Source organism: Heteronotia binoei, chromosome 2 (assembly GCF_032191835.1).
Source record: "Heteronotia binoei isolate CCM8104 ecotype False Entrance Well chromosome 2, APGP_CSIRO_Hbin_v1, whole genome shotgun sequence".
In the NCBI taxonomy this organism is placed as follows: domain Eukaryota; kingdom Metazoa; phylum Chordata; class Lepidosauria; order Squamata; family Gekkonidae; genus Heteronotia; species Heteronotia binoei.
In genome coordinates, this window is record NC_083224.1 from 90,482,320 (window position 1) to 90,504,820 (window position 22,501).

Here is a 22,501-nt window from a genome sequence, read left to right on the forward strand (position 1 = left end):
TTCTTTAATCCCTTATTATCTCTACTATTCCTTCCTTCTGTGCCATTAGGGCCCAATCCAAACTTCATCCAGTTCTGCAAAGGATACCACTGACTGTCATGGTTACATCTTGATTGCAGTCTTGGCTGGCTGCATTCAGTACCATAAGTGTTGGACAGCTCCCAGCAGTATATTATAATTTGGAAGACTGTGAATTGAATGGATGGTTAAACAAGGTGAAGGTGGAGACTGGTTTTGCAGAACCTGAAGCTGCTTTATTGTATATGCTACAGGCAGAATCTCTCAGATATTTTTCCAATGTGGGGAAATTTGGCAGATTTTAGGAAAGTGCATGTAAATTAAGTTCAACATCTTGGAAGTTTATCACACCACCTTACTATGGAGTAAAGGCCCCTCCAAGTTCGAATGCCCATTCTTATATAAATAATTTTGCACTCATTTTTCATCTTTTTTCCTACCCAGTAGAGATATGCATGGAAATTTTATTTGCATCAAGCTTGTTCCATTTTGTTTGGGTTCTTTGATATCCACTTGTTTAGAATCATTGCATTTGGGTAATGTTCCTTTAAACTTGACCTGATGGCCTACTGTTATCAGATCTTGGAATCTAAGCAGAATAGGTCTTAGTTAGTTCTTGGATTTGAAGTGCTAGTCTGCTGCATAGAGGTAGGCAGTAGCAAACCACCTCCATTTGGCTCTTGCCTTGTCAGCCTTGTGGGGTCACTATAAGCTCAACTTGATGGCACTTTCCACCACCAGTGCTCCCTTTGGTTTCAATGGGAAACACATATTCACCTGTAAGGTTTCTATTTTTTAAAATCTTCCAGCCAATCTTGTGAACTATGCCCCTCACCCAAAGGAACCCTCCATTTCAGTTTTCAGGCAGATAGAAGGAAGAGTGTCTGTTCTACTGGTAATTAACAATGGAGTCCTGAGAAGAATTACTTCCTTTCTAAGTCCATTGACTTCAATGGTATAGCTCTGTTCAGGAGTGAACTGTAAAATTATCACAAACTGGGAGAAAAAATGCTGCAAATGGACAAGTGTTCAGCATATCTATTTAATAGGGGAGTGGGATTTGCTTTCATTTGGCTGCCCTTATGTTCTAAAATAGGCACCTTTCCTTTACCAATGAATAGACCGATTACTGTCTCCTCTACCTCAGGTGCTTAAATTAGATTTCAAGAAGATAGATCCTGAGTAAGAATAAGAAATCTTAAATTAGATTTCAAGAAGATAGATCCTGAGTAAGAATCCTGAGTAAGAATCTTCTCTCTGGCTGTTTCTACAATGAGGTGCAAAGGCTAAACAGGTGGGGTAGGGACAGGTGGGAACAGCTTCAGCACACAGCTGTTCCCATGGCACTTATGGCTGCTGCTGTCCCACCCCTTTTCTGTATCACATTTGCACAGAAACAGTGATGTGGTGCAGTTCTGGTGTTCCCACAGCTCTCAACTCTCCTGCTCTCTCCCTTTTACAGCTGAATTGTGCTGCAACACTGCAATGCTGAAACATGGCTCAGGTAGAAAACTTAAAAGCCCTTTAAAAGGTCAAAAGGGGTAGACTTGATATGGGGTGCTGAACTGCCCCATGCCATTTTGAGAACCCCCTTTCGCATACTGTCAGAAAGTGGAGTATTCACATGGATGTTCTGTCCACAGCCACTCAACAGAGGAGATTTTTTAAAAATCAGATTTATTAGGGAAAATATGGGGAGCCCCCACAAGTCATGTCTGGATTGGGCATTATGGATACTCCCAAATACAGTGTGTGTGTGTGTGTGGGGGGTTTCTCCTGTCCTCATCGCATGGGGTAAAATCGCCATATGGAAGTAACTTCTCATTTTACAGAGATGTTCCAATTTTTTCTCACCAGGGCAGTATCTTGTAATTTACTGTTTTTATAAGGTAGAAACCTAAAAACTCTAAACTTCCTTTCTGCAGGGCAGGTGGAGGAGAAAGCCTTGAGCCTCTGCCTCACACTCTCCCTGAAGATCTTGGTCACTGCCTGGCTGGCATGCACAATCAACTCAAAGGCCTTCTCCAAGCCTTTGGGTTGGTGTGGTGATTGGGAAGCATGCTGCATAGAGAGATGCTCAATAGAATAATCCCATTGGAAGTGAATGTGGACTCCATGTTCTAGCTTGATGAAGTTCCTCTCAGATATGTGTCTGCTGAGTCACTTGCTCCCCTCACAGCCCTATCACTGCTGCACTAACCGGGGAGTTTTACTGATGCACTAACAGTACGATGGTCAGATGTGGATTTAGTTTTCTACCAAAAAACCTCTGTCAAAAACAACATAATTCAGATTACCACCCAAAGGTAAAGAAGAGGATTTTCTCAGATCCAATTTTGATTAGTTATGTTCACACACACACACCCTTTTTACTGTCAAGTCACAGCCAACTTATAGTGACCCAATAGGATTTTCAAAGCAAGTGATGTTCAGAAGTGGTTGGCCATTGCCTGCCTCTGTGCAGCAACCCTGGTATTCCTTGGTGGTCTCCTGATCACCTGGGCCAACCCTACTTAGCTTCCAAGATCTGATGAGATTAGACTACCCTGGGCTATCCAGGTCAGAGTTATGTTGAACACACATCCGTTTTTTCACTTCACAAGGATGCATCTGAACACCAGCTGTTCTTCACAAGAATGAGTATTAAGTACGATCCACTTTGTGCTTTTGATCTACAGTCAGGGCCAGCTAAGTTTAGCATCATGTGCAGGGCAGACATGAAGGTGATTTTAGCTGTCATTATGAAAACCACAGTCTGCATAGGGCAGGAGTGATTCCAGTGTGAGGTTCTTTTATGCCATGCCATTCCTATACCTAATGGAACAGATCTTTATTTTATGTGTGAAAAAGTTCTTCTTTACAAAGTGAAGTCAGCATAACATGACATTATTGCCTGCAGTGTTTGGATTCCAGAATATAATCAAATGGAGGCAGCTTAAGTGCAGAATCAATAATACAGCACACAAACAAACACAACAGCTAACAGTTCTCCCTGGTTTCTTTAGCAAGAGTCCTCTAGGTTCTCACTTCTCATCATCTCTCAAACGATTAAGGTAGCTAGAATTTAATGAGCAATATAATCAATATAGCTAAATCTCTGTTTGATGGATCATGATGCTTGATCATTTTTTTCCTAATCTACATTACAAAGACATGGTTTCCAGGTCTCCATGAAGCCAAAGGATAACTTTCTGTGTTTCTGTTTCCAAAAAGACAGGACAAAGAAGAAGACAAACTGTACTTCGCTAATGTTGGGGATAGAGCATGGCTCAGTGTTACAGAGTTTGCTTTGCAAAGTCAAGGTCCTAGCTTCAGTGCTTACAATTTATTTTGTCAATGTATATTTTTATTATTATTATACATTATCCATTTCTCTACATGGTTTCTGATATCCATTTTACATTTTCCCCCCAACCCATCCCCCTTAGTCTATACATCCTTTTCTTCTTCCAGCCAGGGACAAAGGACTTGAAGCTTCCACTGAATGTCCACTCTCCTTTCTTCCTTCGCCCATTTCAGATAGGTCTGCCGCTTTTCTTTGATTCTTGATCTTCTTTCCTCCCATGATTCTTCTTGCGACATTGTGGCAGCTATATCTGACTGGACAAAATCAAAGAGATAGTTATGCCAAGTTCTTTCCTTCCATTTACTTTTATCCTTCCATCCTGCCGCTATTACCGCTTTACCCTCTGATATCATTGCTTTTAGTAAATCTTGATTATTCTTCCCTATTTTTTCATTCCCTAATAAACTCATCTGCATTAGTTCAAAGTTAATTCTCGGCTCTACCTTAAAGAATTTCTTTATCATTCCCACTACCATATCCCATAGTTTCTTGGCCTCAGGGCACTCCCACCACATGTGGGTATACCATCCCTTCTCTTTCTTACAGTGGCAACACTTAGGGCTCAACCCAGGAAACATATTGGCTAAAGTAGCCGGAGTTCTATACCATTTGGTAAAAAATTTCAATTCCATTTCTCCAACCTTATGTATCTTAATTTTTTTTAAACCTTCCATTATCTTCTCCCCTGTTCGTTTCGTTATTTGGCCTTCTAAACTCCACGGCCGTTGAAGGTAGCTTATTGCTCCTTCATTGCCTGAATTCATACTCCTGTATAGGATGCCTACTAATCCTTTTTTTGTTTTACCCATTAATTTGTAAAACTTTTTTATAGGTTCTTCTTCATTTAAATTACTCTTCTCCACTTCCTTCTTAACTTTACTATACAATCCTGTAGCCTTAAGCCAGTATTGTATTCCTATGACTTCTTGAAACTCATGTAATGGTTTTAACTTATCTAGTATTAACAAATCTTCTACCCTTCTAAATCCTTTAGCCTTAAGTAGTTCGCTCCACCTATGCTCCTTATCTCCTTCCATCAACGTTTCTAATGGCGTCCATCTAGATACCCTATTCAGACATTTCGGTTGCCATTTCTTCCAAACATTTAGCCCATTTTTCCTTGGTCCCACGTTTAAATTAAGTTCCTTCGCCCCCATGTTCGTAAAGATGCCATGTTTTCCTACCCCATTGTTAGCTTCATTCTCAACCCTTATCCATTTCTGATCCCCTTCCTTCTCTATCTCTAATAATGCCTTAAGCTGAAATGCTTCATAATAATTGACTATATCTGGGACTCCCCATCCAAGTTCCGATTTATGATTGTATGCTAATTTTTTGGGGAATCTAAGTTTCCTACTACAAAATATCCATTCCCTTATTTTAGTGTTCCAGTTAATCATTTTTTGCTTATCTAACTCCAAGGTACAACAACCTTGGCATCCAGAACATCGATACACTCTTTACTCTAGTGGTCAAACTCATCGTCCTTTTCCCCCACTGCTGCATATCCCTCTCTATCTTCTCCCAGATTTTATTATAATTTCCCTCCACTATCCTGTTAATATTTTTATAAATTTCTATCCCTAGATATTTAAATTTCTTAACTCCCATCCCCATATTAGTTATCCTATTAATCTCTTTCCTTTCTTCCAAACCAACATTAAAGAACATTATTTCAGACTTTCCCATGTTTATTCTTAAACCTGACACGGCTTCAAAATCCTCTAAAATAATTTTCGTTTCCCTAATGGCTTCTTTCAGGTTAGATATTGTCATGATTATATCATCTGCAAATAAGTTGATTTTTATTTTCTCCTTTCCCATTCTACAGCCTTCTATTCTCCCTGAATTCCTGATCCTTTCTGCTAATTGCTCTACCGCCATTATAAACAGGGATGGGGAGAGTGGACACCCCTGCCTCACACCCCTCTCAATTGGGAGCTGATCCGTATGTTCGTTATTTACTCTTACCACTACTGACCCCTCCCTATAGACCTCTTGAATGGCTTTTAAGAATAGTGGCCCAATCCCACACTTCTTCATTATGGACCATAATAATTCATGGGACAGCGTATCAAATGCCTTGTATACATCTAATTTAAGCAAAGCAAGTTGCCCAGAATGTTTATGGTACAATGCATTTAATATATTCCTTATAGGATGTGCAATACTCCTATTCTTCACAAAACCATATTGATCCTCTTTTATTATATAAGGTAATATGTTCCTTAGCCTATTGCTAAAACTTTAGCGAATATTTTGTAGTCCTGGTTAAGTAGACTTATTGGTCTATATGAACCCAGTTCCCGACGATCCTTCTGGGGTTTTAATATTACGGTTATTTCAGCCATTCTCCAAGAGTCGGGAGCTTTCCCTCCCTTCAATATAGCAATATAGCATTAAACGCTTGTTGTAATTCGGGGATCAGTAACTCCTTCATCTCCTTCATCTCCCTATAAAAATCCGCAGTAAAGCCGTCTGGCCCTGGGGATTTACCCACTTTTAAATTGTTCACAACTTCCTCTATTTCTTGAACTGTTATTTCCTTCTCCAAACTCTCTTTATCTATGTCTTCCAACACTTCTCCACTTTCTTCAATATGTTCTGTTATATCCCTCCTGGCGTATAACTCTTTATAGAATTCTTGAAACGCTTGCCTAATTTCTCTCGGGTTCTGCGTGACCTTTCCTTGTCTCTTTATACTTTCCACCTTTTGCTTTTCTTTCCTACTCTTGAGATAATTAGCCAGTCTCCTAACGGAGTTTATTGAATCTCTTTGAAACTCATTTCTTACCATGGTTTGTTTTTTTCATAATGCCCTTGAATCCATAAAGTCCAATTGTTTCCTAATCTCTTCGATCTTTTTTTTCCTATCAGGGCAAAATCTAATACCTTGACTGCTCTGCAGTGCACCTAATTCCTGGAGTTTCTGTGTCTTGTTAGCATACCATTCTTTTTTTATTTCTTTCTCCTTCATCATACAATGACCTCTTAACACTGCCTTTGCCGCTTCCCACAAGATATTTGTGGCCACTGTTCCCTTATTTTCTTTAAAATATTGTTTTATTTGATTTTCCATATATTGTCTATTTTCTTTTTTTAATAAAACCATACTGTTAAATCTCCATGTCCTTCCAATTTGCTCTTTTTTATCACCAGTTCTATATTCAGTGGAGCATGGTCTGAAATCCATATTGGATGGGTTGTTACTTTCCTCAACTCCCAATTATTTGATTTTTTAAGAAATATATAATCTATACAAGAAGCTGTCTTGTGTCTACTTGATAAATGTGTCGGCTTTGGAACCAAGCCTAAGGCCTCATGCGCTTCTACCAAATTCCTTTTCCACCTAGCCTCCTTCTCCTTGGTCATATTTATGTTAAAGTCTCCTGCTATAATAACTTCTCCCTCTGAGAATTTCTGAACTTTTTGCATAACATTATTCAAAAATCTCCTCTGTCCTGTATTTGGGGCATATATATTTATCAGCGTTATTACTCTATTCTGAAACCTACCTTTAATGAACAAATATCTCCCTTCCCCATCACTAACAAGATCTAATATCCTAATATCAATCCTTGTGGGTACTAAGATTGATACTCCTCTCGTCTTAGTTCTACTTCTTGCTTCAGCCAATACTTTCCGCCCTGGGTGTTTAATCAACAGTTTAATGTCATCCTTTGCCTTATGTGTTTCCTGTAAATACATTATATCTATATTTTGTTGTTTTACCATTCTTGTTAATCTATATCTTTTCAAGTCTGAACTTAGTCCATTGACATTCAGTGAGAGCATTTTCAAAGTTTTAGCCATAATCATTCGCCTCCCCTCCCTTCCCTGGCTGGATAACAAGGTCTATTTTGCTTCTCCCCTTTCTCCCTTTTCCCCTCCCACACCCTTTCCCCCCACTCTTCCCCATCATCCCCCCTCCCCTCTTCTGGTATAGGGCTTGCGTTTGGGTTGATCTCTCCACCCTACCTATACCTTTAGGTGGGCACACCTCCCCCCCCCTGGATCTTTTATTGTTTCCTTCCTTCACTTAAGACCGTAATATCCCCTCCCTCTTATTTATGGGGTACTTCCCTTTTTTTAGAAGTTCCTCCTTCTCCTTAGACGTCTTATAGTCTCGTTCTCTGTTGTTTCTCCTGACATGTAGAGGGCCCCTCCTCTGGTTCATCGACATTAAACTCTTCCTCTGGTTGAGTTCCTGTTTCCCCTGGGTCCAAACCCATCTTCTCCAAGAGTTTCTTTGCTTCAGCTGGGTTCCTTGCTGTGAGTCTTTTGCCTTCTTTATAGATTACAATAGTGGCTGGGTAAGCCCATGTAAACAATATCTTGTTCTGAAAGAGTTTATCTGCAAATGGCTTCATTTGTCTTTTTTCTTCCAGTGTCTCACTGCAAAAGTCTTGTCTCACATATACCCTTTTCCCTTTAAATTCCAGTCCCTTCTTCTTCTTTAAAGCCAAAAACACTTGCTGCTGCACTTTTTCTCTTGTGAATTTAACAATCACTGGTCTAGGATCTCCTCCTGATCTTCTGGTTCTAAGCCTATGAACTCTTTCAACCTGGTCAGCATTAATCATAACACCTGTTTGCTGTTCTGAAAGCCAATTTATTATCCCATTTTCCAAGTGTCATGAGTCAATGTCTTCTGAAATACCATGGACGATAAGGTTAGCCCTTCTTGCTCTGTCAGAGAGGCTTTTAATCTGTTCCTTTAAATGAACTATGTCCTTCTTATTTGTTGAAGCTGCCTTATCTGCTTTGTTGGCCAGCTGCCTAATATCTTGCAGTTCCTTGTTTATCTGACTAACTTCATTTTTTATCTCAGCAACAGTTTCCTCTATCTTGTTCTGAGATTGCATCATTAAAGCCTGAAATTGTGCTATTTGTTCCGAAAGCTGTTTCACTGTAGTGGCAGCCATTTCTATGCTGCTAATTACTGCCTCCGTTTCTTATCTGTTTTGCCAAAATACTCCCTTTTTCTCACTGCTAGCTCTCTTCTGAGCACGCCTTTTACTTCTTTGACTCTCTAGCCTCACTGCCAAATATTGTGACCCCAAAAACTTCAATATTTACTTATCTTTCGGTCCTAATCTCTTTTCTTATCCGGAGAGGGGCGAGCCAAGGCTGCTTCTCTTTAGAGCGTGCGCATTCCACCCCCAGTGCTTACAATTTAAAGTGAAAAAGATCAGGTAGTAGGTAGTGTGAAATATCTCTATCTGAGGCCATGGACAGCTGCTGCCAGCCAGACTTTGCTCCTCCCTCCCCTACTTCTGCAATTATCTGCAAAAAATAAAATAAAATAGGGATTTCCTCTCCCCTTTCCCTAATGCATCTGAGGAAGTGAGGTCTGACTCACAAAAGCTCATGCTGGTGATGAGTTTTTAATGTGCTACTGGACTTCTGTGTGGGTTTTTTCCTAGATTAATGTGGCTACCCTCTAGTATAGTTAGAGTAGACTATGATGGTGGCATCTACAAGCATAGCCAGCTTCAAGAGGGGATTGGATAAATACATGGAGCAGAGGTCCATCAGTGGCTATTAGCCACAGCGTATTGTTGGAACTCTCTGTCTGGGGCAGGTGATGCTCTGTATTACTGGTGCTTGGGACTGGCAACAGTGTGAGGGCTTCTAGTGTCCTGGTCCCACTGATGGACCTCCTGATGGCACCTGGGTTTTTTGGCCACTGTGTGAAACAGAGTGTTGGGCTGGATGAGCCATTGGCCTGATCCAACATGGCTTCTCTTATGGTCTTTGACAGTACTGACTTTCATAGACCAATGATCTGACTCAGTATAAGACAGCTTTGCATGTTCCTCTTGTTAATTTATACTTATACCTTCCTTTGATGGAACTCAAGGCAGTATACAGAAGAATCTCAGGCCTTCCAGGCAATGACCAGATATGCTTAGTTTCTTCACAATTACTTCATCATGTATTTTCAGGCCAAATCCTGGTAATTTTTGTAGTTCATGCTACAACACAGCCAATTTAATCCTGATGTTTGTTTGAATTCTGTTCTGTTCACAAACTCATGACCACAACATTGTAATTGGGTTCTTTTAAAACTCCATTTGATAATCTGGATCATTGTCTCTATATTGAACAAGCATGTGAATCTGAGGAAAGGAAGTACATTCTTAAGCAGTGTCAGTTTAGGAAATGGTTGGTTTCACTTTTGAAACAAATTGAGGTTTGTTTTAGGAATTCCTGGAAATGACCAGTTCAGATTACCTGCAGAAACAAATGCAGGATGTTTGACCAATATGGCTTGTATGTTGCAAATTGATCTATCCAGGCTCCTCTGTAATCCTTTGCTTCTCTATTTTAGGAACCTTTTGGATAAGGACACGTTCTCCAAGTCTGACCCATGTAAGTACACTTTGTGTGTAGCTTCACTGTTTTTCATAATATGGTTTGGTTTTGGATTTTTTTTGTTCAGAGACATTTAACCTTGTAAAATCCAGCTTTTGCTTTTAGTTTAGGATTCATAGGGTCCTGGGAGTCAGACTCTGCAAATATGTACAGGATTACAACCTTCAGAATGATCCAGTCAGAGTAAACACCTCTCAATCTTTTCTTTTCATCTTGAGAAAGCACAACACATAATATTTTCATTGAAATGAATGGGAATTAAATATATGTAAACTTTGACTGGATTGTTCGCTGTGTTAATGGCTCTGGGATGGAAACAATTTGTTGAAAGCAAAGAGCACTGAATTGTGAAAACTAAGAATTAAAACATTTGAGCTTTCTTTGCAGCAGCACTCCACTTTGAATAGCCATTTTCCACCACCATCCTTATAAAGATAAAACAACAGAGTCTTGTGGTTCCTTTAACGCATTTATCCATCAGATGCATGCAGACTTATACAGCTGCCTGTTCACAACTGATAAAGATAGTCAGGTCCATCCATGGATCATAGGGTATGTAAGTGTGTAAGGGACCTTACTGATAGAAGGTGAATAGGAAATGTATTCCATCTATTCCAGTGAATAGGAAATCGATTCCAACAGGGAGCTGCATGCATGTATTACCATTCCCATACTTAATTAAACAAATCTCCAGGTAAGAATGCGCAAATGAACCTAATAAAGAAATTGTGATGGTGGGTTGTATGCTTTTGTGTGTCTTCAGCCTCATATTTTGGTTTGAGCCACTTACTTCTTTCTTTGATTATGTGGTAAAGAATGCTCCTTCTGTAGAAATCCCAGGGAAAGTAGATCATATGCTTGGATCAAATATCCTTAGATGATAGACAAAGGGGCGGGGGCAAACAGCAGAACCTGAGAAGAAATTAATGGAATCGCATTTGCTGTCTGCTGGATTGCCCATGTTTTGGCAGCAGCTCTTCATTAACACTTCATTAATCTTCTGTGGATTTCTGCTGTGCTTTAGTAACGGGGAGTGTTTGAAAGGAAGCCGAATACACTAATGAAAGTGTCTTTATTGGCTAATTTAAGCAGTCAGCCTTAAGATCCTGTTTTGATTTCTGTGGTTGCTTTGTTAAGTCACAAGAGACTGGCATTCATTTTAACTTTGCATTTGCTGTAGTAGGAGGTCAAGTCTGCTTCCAGCTGAGCCTGTTTCCTAAAACAGGAAAAGGAAGTAGTGGTGGGGCAGAGTGGGGTCAGTGTTTGAGGTGCACTGTGAGGGCAGGCTCTATGGAAGCAGCTCATGCTTGGAGAATGAGAACAGCTCTTTTGAACACATACACACCCCTCCTTCTCATCCCTGGATGCTCCACTGGAGCCTATTAATAAAGGGGAAGGGGGAAAGCCTGCCTACCAGAGAGGGAGCCATGTTGCCTGGACTGGATTTGAATTAGCAGATTGTGGGAATCTTTATGACTTCATCAGTAGATTAAGGCTGCAATCTTGTGCTCACCTAGTCAGGTGTCAATTCCATTCAGTTCAGTATGATTTATATCTGAGGTAACCAGCACAGGGGTTGACTGCACACCCAGTAACTTTGGGATGGTGGGCTCCAGTGGTCCTGCTGTTGAGCTAGCTGCAACAAAGGTAGACAATTGAAAGCCCAGTTCAGCCTGCCAGGGCATCTTGTATTTCTCCAGGATAGTGTCAGATCCCAAGGATATCCCCCCACATGCACACATTAAGCATGATAGCCACTGTCTCCCGTGTGAGCTGAGTCTTAGGCACAGGCTCTTTATGCCATTCTCACCATTTAAAATCATGGTCCTGCATCCTACCCCTCTGCTCATCAGAGTTTGCAGCCTTCTTCCAGTCTAAGATCCTTTTCCCAACTTAAATGGCCCTTCTGCTACCAGGATAGTCATGCAAACTGGAGGAGGACTTTGGACTTTTGCTCAGAGAAGCAATAGGAGGCTTGCATATGATTTTAAACTGTGGGAGACATCTAGTCCCCCCCCCCCCCATTCCATGTGGCAAGTTCAAAGCTAGAGCATGCCTGTCAGGTGGCTGCCTACCCCCTAGCAGAGAACTAGTTCAATCTTCAAATGATTCTATCTCAGAACTTTTCCTCTGATGTTTTGCTGAAATTTACCTTGTGTAATTTTGAGCAGCAACGCAGGCTCTGTCACAGTCCTTATATGGCTCAGACAAACAGATTTGAGGGCATGAGATGCTTAAAGGGAGAACTTTGAAAGCACCTCTGTTAGGCATCTGGAGCTGAAATGAATATTTGCCTGTGCTTTGAAGTGAGAGTCTGATGGGTGTAACATGCTCTTCATGGGGCTTGGAATCTTCCTTAACCCAGCTTTTGTCTAGGTCTAGCTATATGGAATATATAACATCCTGTTATTCAATGTCTCCACTTGTCACCTATTTGCATCTGGGTCCCTTTAAGATGATGTCTCTTCCCCTTAATGCTTTTCACAGCCTGAGATCCTCATGACTAATGGAGTACAGCTCCCATTATTTTCCTGAGCACCACTTACTTATCTTCCTCCTTTCTATACATTCCCACAGATTAGACCTCCTCAGCCCAGGCTTGGGCATTTTTAGTCATTAGGCCAACATTTTTGGTCACTGGGCCACTGGAGGCTATGGCTGACTGGTTGAAGCAGAGGCAAGTGAAATTAATCCATCTAAGATGGAAGTCCTCTTCCTGAGCTGTGTGGAGTTGGAATCAGGGATCCGTCTCCCCGCCCTTGATGGGCTGCTGTAAGCACTAATGTTGATGGTGAGACTGATCTGGAAACTTCAGTTAGTCCAATATGCAGCTGCACATGTCCTTGTGGGGACTCCAGTATGAGCACATATACAGCCTGTGCTCCGCCAGCTGCATTGGCTTCCAGGGGAGTACCAGATCAAGTTCAAGGTCTTGGTATTGACCTTTAAAGCCCTTTGTAGTGTGGGACCATCATATCTGCAGGTTTGTCTCTCCCACTATGTCCCCCAGAGAACTCTATATTCAGATCAACATCTACTGGGAATTGCTGGCCCAAAGGATGTCTGCTTAGCCTCAACCAGACCTGGTGGAACAGTTTCCCAATTGAGATCAGGGACCTGCAGGACTTACAACCATTCCATAGGGCCTGTAAAACAGAGTTATTCTGCCAGGCTTTTTTTTTTTTTTTTGAGGCAGTGGACACCATATTAGATCCCTCCCCATCTGCCCTACCCTATTCTACCCACTGTACAAGGTAGAGATATTTTTATGTATTGACTGGTGGGAATTTGGCTGCAGGGTAATAACCAATGTAATTGAGTACACATACAAGGGAAAATCTCTGAGAACACTTGAATGTTGTCACCATCTTGTGATTTTTGCATAGGACTGAATTTTAACTTTTTATAGTGTTATGTTTTAATCTTTTAAACTGTGTATCTATGTGTGGTGAGCTGCCCTGAACCCACTGGTGGGGTAAGACTGGATAGAAATCAAACAGATGAACAAACAATAAATAATAAATATTTTGGAGTAATGCACCTGAAGAGCAGTCTCAATTTTTGAAGAGCTTGTAAAGGTGCCCTGTTTCATCAAGCTTTTTGTGAAGGCTGATGGAGTTATATATTTACTTTAGGAATCTCCCAGTTGGTATTTGTGACAGACCAACTGAGGGATACCCACACAGCCTCTTATGATTTTGGTGAATCAGGCTTATTTTAAATTATAAACCTTCCCCTCAGTTACCAGGTGTTCTTAAGACAGCAAGTGTAAAGGCTTTTTGTTTGCTGCTATGTGGTAAGTTTTGTGATGAACAGGTAGAATATAAAGATCACTTGAGACAGAAGTTGGATTAAATAACAAAGATTACTTGTTTATTTACAGGTTGATATCAAAGCAGCACTGGTTTCCAGGTAGTCAAAGGAGAAACCTTGCCAAGGCATGTAGGTTTAAGCTAGTTATGGCTTCAGACTGTGGTTGGAATTTTCTTTAATGTTTTCTGGCACAAGAGGCCACTAGGCTGGTTCCTCTCCCACACACAGATACCACCCACACCAGCCCGTCCTTTCCCAAGAGTCAGACTAAATGGTACAGGTCTAACAATTGGGTATTCTATTCTCTCTCAGAGATCGACTTAAACCACTCTGCCACAATACCAGGCAGAGCTACCCTTCTAATTCACTGCTGTCTTGCAGAGACTGACCCAAATTATCACTGCACTCTTCCTGAGGCAGATCTGAACTCTCACTGTGCTTTCCTCCAGCATTCCATCCCCCTTCTAAAAAGTGACTGGATGCTGGAGCAGCACTTGCATAGACTCAGCTGTGACTGTTTTCCCCTTCAGGGGCAGGACAGCCTCCTGTCCATCACAATATTATTGTCTGATTGAAGTGTTACCCACCTCCTGAAAAAGGTGAAGTATAAAGGTTTAAATAAGTAAATAAATTCCAGCAAAGTCCATGGCAGTTGTTTATTTGTGGGGCGGGGGGGGGGGGGAGTCAGTGGGCAGAGGTGGTGTTGCTGGATGGTAAGCTTTTGCTTCATATGCGGTATGGCTTCTGTTAAAATTAGTTGCCATCCAAGACCTGGCTCCAAGACCTGTCTCCATGCAGTGAGTGACCAAGGACCCAATCACTTACTCCCCAAGCACTGGTGCAAGAATGTCTGCCTTTTGAGTGGTTTCATTTAATGGTTTGTAACACAAACCTTGTCCACTCCTCAAAATCTTGTGTTTGTCTTTTAGGCAGTAGGTGGCGTTGGGGGCAAAACAGCGTCCAAAGCTAGGAGATGTGGAATAGCAAGCAGTATCAAAGTGGTGGAAAAAAGCAAATGAGAGAATGGATGATGGGTTTTCAGTTTTCAGGAACACTGACCCATTCCCCCATCTGTATGGGCAAGGAAGTCTGCAATGCACTTGCTTGGTTTATGTTCTTTTAGAAGGTTCTGCTCTGTAGGTCATATATGCATGACTGTGCAATGCAGCACCACCTCTGAACTTTCTTTGCTGTGCCGCTTGCTAAACTAACCTGAAATTTTTCTCTTTTGCAGTATGTGTATTGTATACTCAGGGCATAGAGAGCAAGCAGTGGAGGGAGGTACGTAGCCTGCATTTATTTCAAGTTTTGATGGGGAAATGCTGGTTTCATGAGGATGGTGGGACATGGGCTCATCAAACTTCCCAGATCCAGTATTCTGTCTTTCATATTTTGTTTAATATTTGCAATATACTTTCCTGATCTGTTTCCTCACCTTCATATCAGGGATTAAGTTATATCAAATGAAATGGAGGCTAGGTGAAACAATTTAATGGAAGTCTGGTTGAAATTTGATTTCACATCTCTTGATCTCATAATGCCTGTGGAAGTTGTTGCTCCTTTGGGTTATTTCTCTGCAGCCATTCTCTACAAGCCAAGGCCACTTTCTTGTTTTGTGAATCCCCAGCTGAGAGAAAAGTAGAGATTCTGCTAGGGCAGTTACTCCTTGTGCTGAGAGTATGAGCTTTGACAACTATTCATGCTCAACTTCAGTACAAAGGTGAGCATTACAGTTCCTAATTCTACTCTAAATTATATATCTGCAACAGAAAAGAAGCCCACTTCTTTCTGCTTCCCTCCTTCTCCTTTCCTCTTACATTGTGGCTGTGGTCCTGATTCTAGCAGTGATGACCATTTGATTGGAAAGCAGGTAAAAGACTCTTTTCTCCAGTTTGGTCTAGTTGTTAAGTGCATGGACTCTTATCTGGGAGAACCGGGTTTGATTTCCTACTCCACTTGCACCTGCTAGCATGGCCTTGGGTCAGCCATAGCTCTGGCAGAGGTTGTCCTTGAAAGGGCAGCTCCTGTGAGAGCTCTCTCTAGCCCCACCTACCTCACAGGGTGTCTGTTGTGGGGGAGAAAGGTAAAGGAGATTGTGAGCCACTCTGAGACTCTTCGGAGTGGAGGGTGGGATATAAATCCAATATCATCATCATCATCATCATCATCTTCTTCTTCTTCTTCTTCTTCTTCTTCTTCTTCTTCTTCTTCTTCTTCTTCTTCTTCTTCTTCTTCTTCTTCTTCTTCTTCTTCTTCTTCTTCTTCTTCTTCTTCTTCTTCTTCTTCTTCTTCTTCTTCTTCTTCTTCTTCTTCTTCTTCTTCTTCTTCTTCTTCTTCTTCTTCTTCTTCTTCTTCTTCTTCTTCTTCTTCTTCTTCTTCTTCTTCTTCTTCTTCTTCACCTTCTTTCCCAAGTATTTTGGATCTATTTTGGCACCCTAGGAAATATACTCACTACCAGGGCTTTTTTTGAACAGGAACGCACAGGAACAGTTTCAGCTGACTTGGTGTCAGGGGGTGTGGCCTAATATGCAAATGAGTTCCTGTTCAGCTTTCTCTACAAAAAAGCCCTGTGTGAAACAATGGTGATGTCAGGAGATGTGGCCTAATATGCAAGTGAGTTCCTGCTGGCCTTTTTCTAGCAAAAAAAGCCCAGCTCACTACTCAAGGTTCATGACAACTAGGGTTGCTTCTCTAAATGTTCAGAGCTGCCGCCGCTGCCAGCTTCCTTTTCATTCTCGGATAGCATTGAATGCCCAGGAGATATTGGCATAGTGTTCCACCATCAAGAAAGGGAGCAGCATAACTTTAACCCCTCAATGGAGAGTCCCAGATCCTGTATTCTGTCTCTCATATTTTGTTGAATATTTGCAATTTACTTTCCTGATCTCAGTTTCCTCACCTTCATAACAGGGATTAAGCAGGACCCCAGAGATGACTGGCCCCCAACTTATACCTTCTCTGCCCTAGTCTCCATCAAAATAAAGGATAGAATCCTGATCCAAGTCAATGCATTCCAAAACAAGAAACACAGCATTCAGCAATGGTGCACAGATCTCACACATCAGGATGTGTGATGTGAGTCTCTAACTTGCACTCTCATGTCTTTGCTGTTTATACAAAGTTTCCCGTCACCAACACCTCTTCTTGTGAGAGTTCTAACTATCTAACAGTCAGGAAGAAGAAACAAAGGGGAAATGAATATGATTTGTCTCCTCAGAACTCTATCAGGTCTTTGGACACCAGTCCACCCCTCACTCTGGAAGTTCAGCTCCATTGCTGTAGCTGAGGTTGCAAAGACAAAGCACCCCACATAGGTAAGTATCCATGAGGGGAGAATCCATGCTTCAAAGCAGGATCCCTGTACAAGAAAAATGATGGGGGTTTAGAGCATGCAGACCCCATGACTGTGATGCACTGATTTTAAAACCTTCCTTTATTGAACAGGTGGGACTTGTGTTTTCCACATAAAGGACAGCAAACAAGTGCGCACTGTGCTGAAAAGAGACAGCCCTGTATAGGCCACAGACTCCCAAATACAGGTAAGCTGTCACCATTATTAGGGAAATCAATGCAGAGCCCAGCTGCTCTTTGTCAGAGAGCACCAACCAGGATGCTACTCCACCTATTGAGACTTATAACGTCCTACTGCTTGTAGGATCAGGATCCTGGACATATGCAGCAGAATGAATATAGCATTCCAGCACACCACTCTATGGCTAGAGGAGCTGCAAATGTTGCAACAACTACACTGTTCTCACCAACTGATGTCTTCAACTGTAGACGTCAGGGAAATTACTAATGGAAGGGAGGCTGGGACATGGAAAGCTCCTGGATTCGACACTGTGAACCCAAACCAGACCCTTATAGCCTGAATTATCTGCTGAAGCTGCTACCCATTTTTCACTGCTATCACTATCTCTCATTTCTCCACAGGTAACCAGGTAGATCTCTCAGCATCCCCAGAGGCAGCTGTGTTCTCAAATGTCATGCAGGTCACAATCAAAGCCTACAGCAGCAGGGACCATCAGAAAGCAAGCTGTAGCCCTCACAGGGCTCCTGTGCATGATAGATATCAACATAACAGGTGCATCAATATGGCGCTGCAATGATGGGGAAAATGGCACTTCTGGCTTTTATGCAGCTTTTTCAGCCACAAAAATCCTGTGAGAATTCACTCCTTTCTGATGTTTTCAAAAATTCACATTGCCACTGAAATTGCTCAATAAAATTTGTATGGGAACTCTGTCTCTTTCTGTTCCTTCCACTCACCTGCAGTATCTTCACAGTGAAACTAAATCTTCACAGTTAAACTAAATCTTGGGGGAAAGCCGACAGGAGATGAAATGTCTCTGGTTCGGGAGGACTCATCTCAAAGAGATGAAGGGTTAGCTGTTACTTTTCTATCGGGTAATGGATCAGAATTGTCCACTGAGATGGTGACAAACAGTATGGAATGTCTGCCAAAGTCTCGAGGCGGCAGGAGGAAGGTTGCGGGCCTAACTTGCCTGGGAAATTATAGATGTTTTTATACAAATGCTAGAAGTGTTCGAAGTAAAATTGGTGAGTTGGAATGTTTAGTGTTGGGGGAAAACATAGACATTGTGGGACTTTCAGAAACTTGGTGGAATGAGGAGAATCAGTGGGACATGGTGATTCCTGGATATAAGTTATATCAGAAGGATAGGGAGAGAAGGGTTGGAGGTGGGGGGGCTCTGTATGTCAGAGAGGGTATACAGTCCAGTAAGACTGAGGTCAAAGAATTAGATTTCCTTCTAGAAATGCTTGGGGTCGAAATAGAGGGCCCAAAAGGAAATTTAACTATGGGAGTTTGTTATCGCCCACCAAATCAAAAGATAGAGGACAATTATAATATGATGGAAGGATTAAAGATAGCGGCCAAACATAAAAACTGTCATAATAGGTGATTTTAACTACCCGCAGATTGATTGGGTTAATATGTGTTCAGGTTGCGAGAAAGAGATTGAGTTTCTAGATGCTCTCAATGACTGCTATGGAGCAGATGGTCACAGAACCTACCAGGGCTGGGGCGATCCTGGATTTGGTACTAAGTAATGCCCATGACTTGGTGAGAGATGTAAAAGTGATCGCACCGCTTGGGAGCAGTGACCATAACGTTATTGATTTCACCATTTGTATAAATAGAGAGTTGCCCCAAAAGACCAGCACAACCACGTTTAACTTTAAAAGGGGTAAATTCTCTGAGATGAGGAGGCATGTGAAGAGGAAACTGAAAGGAAAGGAAAATACAGTCAAAACCCTTGGGGAAGCTTGGAGGCTATTTAAAACTACAATCCTAGAAGCTCAGATAAAATATATACCACAAGTTAGGAAAGGTACAAACAGGTATAAGAGAAGCCTGCATGGTTAACAAACAAAGTAATGGAAGCTGTAAAAGGTAAGAAGGACTCCTTTAAGCAGTGGAAAGCAAGTCCAAGTGAGATTAATAAAAGGGAACACAGGCTGTGGCAAATCAAATGCAAGACTGTGATCAGGCAGGCAAAAGGGGACTATGAGGAGCATATTGCAAAAAACATAAAGACCAACAATAAAAATTTCTTCAAATATATTAGAAGCAGGAAACTAGCCAGGAAGGCAGTGGGGCCCTTGGATGACCAAGGGGTCAAAGGATTACTGAAGGAGGATAGGGAAATGGCTGAGAAGCTGAATGCATTTTTTGCCTTCGTCTTCACTGTGGAAGATGAGAAGTGTTTGCCTGCTCCAGAACCACTTATTTTGGAAGGAGTGTTGAAAGACCTGAGTCAGATTGAGGTGACAAGAGAGGAGGCCCTAAAACTGATAGACAAATTAAAAACTAATAAGTTACCAGGTCCGGATGGCATACATCCAAGAGTTCTGAAAGAACTCAAAGTTGAACTTGTGGATCTTCTGACAAAAATATGTAATCTTTCATTGAAATCTGCCTCCGTTCCTGAGGACTGGAAGGTAACAAATGTCACCTCCATCTTTAAAAAGAGTTCCAGAGGAGATCCGGGAAATTACAGGCCAGTCAGTCTGACTTCCAATACCGGGAAAGTTGGTAGAAACCATTATCAAGGACAGAATGAGTAGGCACATTGATGAACACAAGTTATTGAGGAAGACTCAGCATGGGTTCTGTAAGGGAAGATCTTGCCTCACTAACCTGTTACATTTCTTTGAGGGGGTGAACAAACATGTGAACAAAGGAGATCCAATGGATGTTGTTTACCTTGACTTCCAGAAAGATTTTGATAAAGTTCCTCATCAAAGGCTCCTTAGTACGCTCGAGAGTCATGGAGTAAAAGGACAGGTCCTCTTGTGGATCAAAAACTGGCTAATTAATAGGAAGCAGAGAGTGAGTATAAATGGGCAGTCTTCGCAGTGGAGGACAGTAAGCAGTGGGGTGTCACAGGGCTCAGTACTGGGTCCCATGCTCTTTAACTTGTTCATAAATGATTTGGAGTTGGGAGTAAGCTGTGAAGTGGCCAAGTTTGCAGATGACACTAAATTGTTCAGGGTGGTGAGAACCAGAGAGGATTGTGAGGCACTCCAAAGGGATCTGTTGAGGCTGGGTGAGTGGGCGTCAGCGTGGCAGATGAGGTTTACTGTGGCCAAGTGCAAAGTGATGCACATTGGGCCAAAAATCCCAGCTACAAATACAAGTTGATGGGGTGTGAACTGGCAGAGACTGAGCAAGAGAGAGATCTTGGGGTCGTGGTAGATAACTCACTGAAAATGTCAAGACAGTGTGCGATTGCAATAAAAAAGGCCAACACCATGCTGGGAATTATTAGGAAGGGAATTGAAAACAAATCAGCCAGTATCATAATGCCCCTGTATAAATCGATGGTGTGGTCTCATTTGGAATACTGTGTGCAATTCTGCTCACCGCACCTCAAAAAGGATATTATAGCATTGGAAAAAGTGCAGAAAAGGGCAACTAGAATGATTAAAGGTTTGGAACACTTTCCCTATGAAGAAAGGTTAAAATGCTTGGGTCTCTTTAGTTTGGAGAAACGTCAACTGCGGGGTTACATGATAGAGGTTTACAAGATTATGCATGGGATGGAGAAAGTAGAGAAACAAGTACTTTTCTCCTTTTCTCACAATACAAGAACTCATGGGCATTCGATGAAATTGCTGAGCAGTTGGGTTAAAATGGATAGAAGGAAGTACTTCTTCACCCAAAGGGTGATTAACATGTAGAATTCACCGCCACAGGAGGTGGTGGTGGCTACAAGCATAGATAGCTTCAAGAGGTGGTTAGATAAAAATATGGAGCAGAGGTCCATCAGTGGCTATTAGCCACAGTGTGTGTGTGTGTGTGTAAATTTTTTGGCCACTGTGTGATGCAGAGTGTTGGACTGGATGGACCATTGGCCTGATCCAGCATGGCTTCTCTTATGTTCTTATGTGAAGGGAAAGCATGGAGGAGAGGAGGCAGAGAGCTGTATCTTGCTACAGGGACAAGAAGGAGGGCCTAACAGCACAATGGTCTCCTGACCACACCCCCAGGTTACTACAGTTTGGATAAACTCTGGCATTTGGCTGCATTATGGAGAGGGCAAGCAATTGATCACAGGGTCAGCTGGGGAAAAACTGGTAGATTTTGGCAATTGACCAAATGACCACTTGAGGTGGCATGGCTGTATGGGGTGAAGGGGATGGGTACAATGAAAGGCATGAAATTAGACAATAAGTCTATTAGTCCACCTGCCAGTCACTCTGCCTGTCTAGAGCCCCTATTTCAAGTGTATGTGGTGGTTCCCAGGGACTGAACCTGGGACAGTAGCCAGGGATTGGACCTGGGACTTCTGATCTGCTTTCCCCCTGCACTGTACATCCATGCCATGAGGAGCTTCAGTTGCCCGTTTCCACACATTAGACCTCTGTTAAGGGGACAGATCATTTTGAGGTTGGTTTGTCTAGATATAATTTTCTGTTTCTTTGTAAGCTGCTTTAAGTCTCCAGTAGGGAGAAAAGTGGAGTAGAATGCAAATATATTCCTAACCAATAGGCTGTGGAGTTGGCTAGCTGCTAGTGAATGAAACTGGATACTTTTCTTCTCTGTGTGGCCATGGTTCTGCACTTATCTAGGGGATCATTTGTAGCTGGACTGGCTATGTTTTGACTGAAACCAGCAACCTGAGGGAAAATGTCCAGTCCCTTTAATAGAGTCCTTAACATGTGGAAATGGGTAGTTGAAGCTTTTCATGGCATGGTGGACAGTAACGTCATTGCATAAATAACATCTCATTCAGCCTGTTAAAATGACAGGATGCACTTTCTCCAGACAGCTGGCAACCCCAGCAGAAACCTTGTCTTATTGGAGTCCTGGAATTTGGGAATGCATGTATCAGTTGCTGGTGAGCCAGGATGGCTTCTGACAATGAAGGTGCTGTGGGCTTTGTCCAGTAGCCTGCTTGTGTGGTTTTTGTGTGTGAAGGGGCAGAATGACATTGTCATGGTATGGCAGCCATTACTGCAATACTGAGTGGGTCCTTCCCTGCATACTCCTCATGAATGAGCAGTTACATGATTGCCTCATGGTGACATTGATTCTAAGGATGCTGTGCGGGTGCCTTTTGGGCATCCTACATTAGCTTTTGTTTCTACAACTGTTACTGTGCTGTTAGCTTTGTTTCTGTGAGTGTATGGAATTCTGAGAACATTATACCTGCATTGATCCTGGAGTACTGCTGTCCCATTTAGCAGGCGTATAGGATTAGGCAGGAAACCACATATATAGGTCTCTTTTCATACAATCAAGAAGGCTGTTAGGATCTGTTCTAAAGTGAATTTTGAGCCAGAATTTAAACACTGCAATCCAGGTTTTTGTCTCCACCAAAGACTGACCCACTTCAGAGCAGAGAGCAAAGTAGGACACACATTTTGGCATACCAAGAATTTGTCTAAAGAATGAGGCTTGAATGCCCTCCACTTTCC

General features: G+C 41.9%; 1 protein-coding gene and 1 long non-coding RNA gene across 3 annotated transcripts in view; both read left to right on the plus strand.

The window, feature by feature from the left end:
* Nucleotides 1-22,501, plus strand: part of CPNE5 (copine 5) — a 307,885-nt gene that overhangs the window by 67,002 nt on the left and 218,382 nt on the right. For both annotated transcript variants that reach the window (XR_009555063.1, XM_060231586.1), the window contains exons 2-3: nt 9,699-9,739; nt 14,790-14,836. Coding sequence is in view for 1 of the 2 variants with exons in the window: in XM_060231586.1 (XP_060087569.1) it covers nt 9,699-9,739; nt 14,790-14,836 (88 nt within the window). In the remaining variant the exon portion in view is untranslated. The remainder of the gene's footprint in view (nt 1-9,698; nt 9,740-14,789; nt 14,837-22,501) is intronic.
* On the plus strand, nt 16,771-17,792 carry LOC132566494 (uncharacterized). Its single transcript, XR_009555064.1, has 3 exons — nt 16,771-16,869; nt 17,000-17,094; nt 17,489-17,792. It is a non-coding gene; the product is annotated as an uncharacterized LOC132566494 (long non-coding RNA).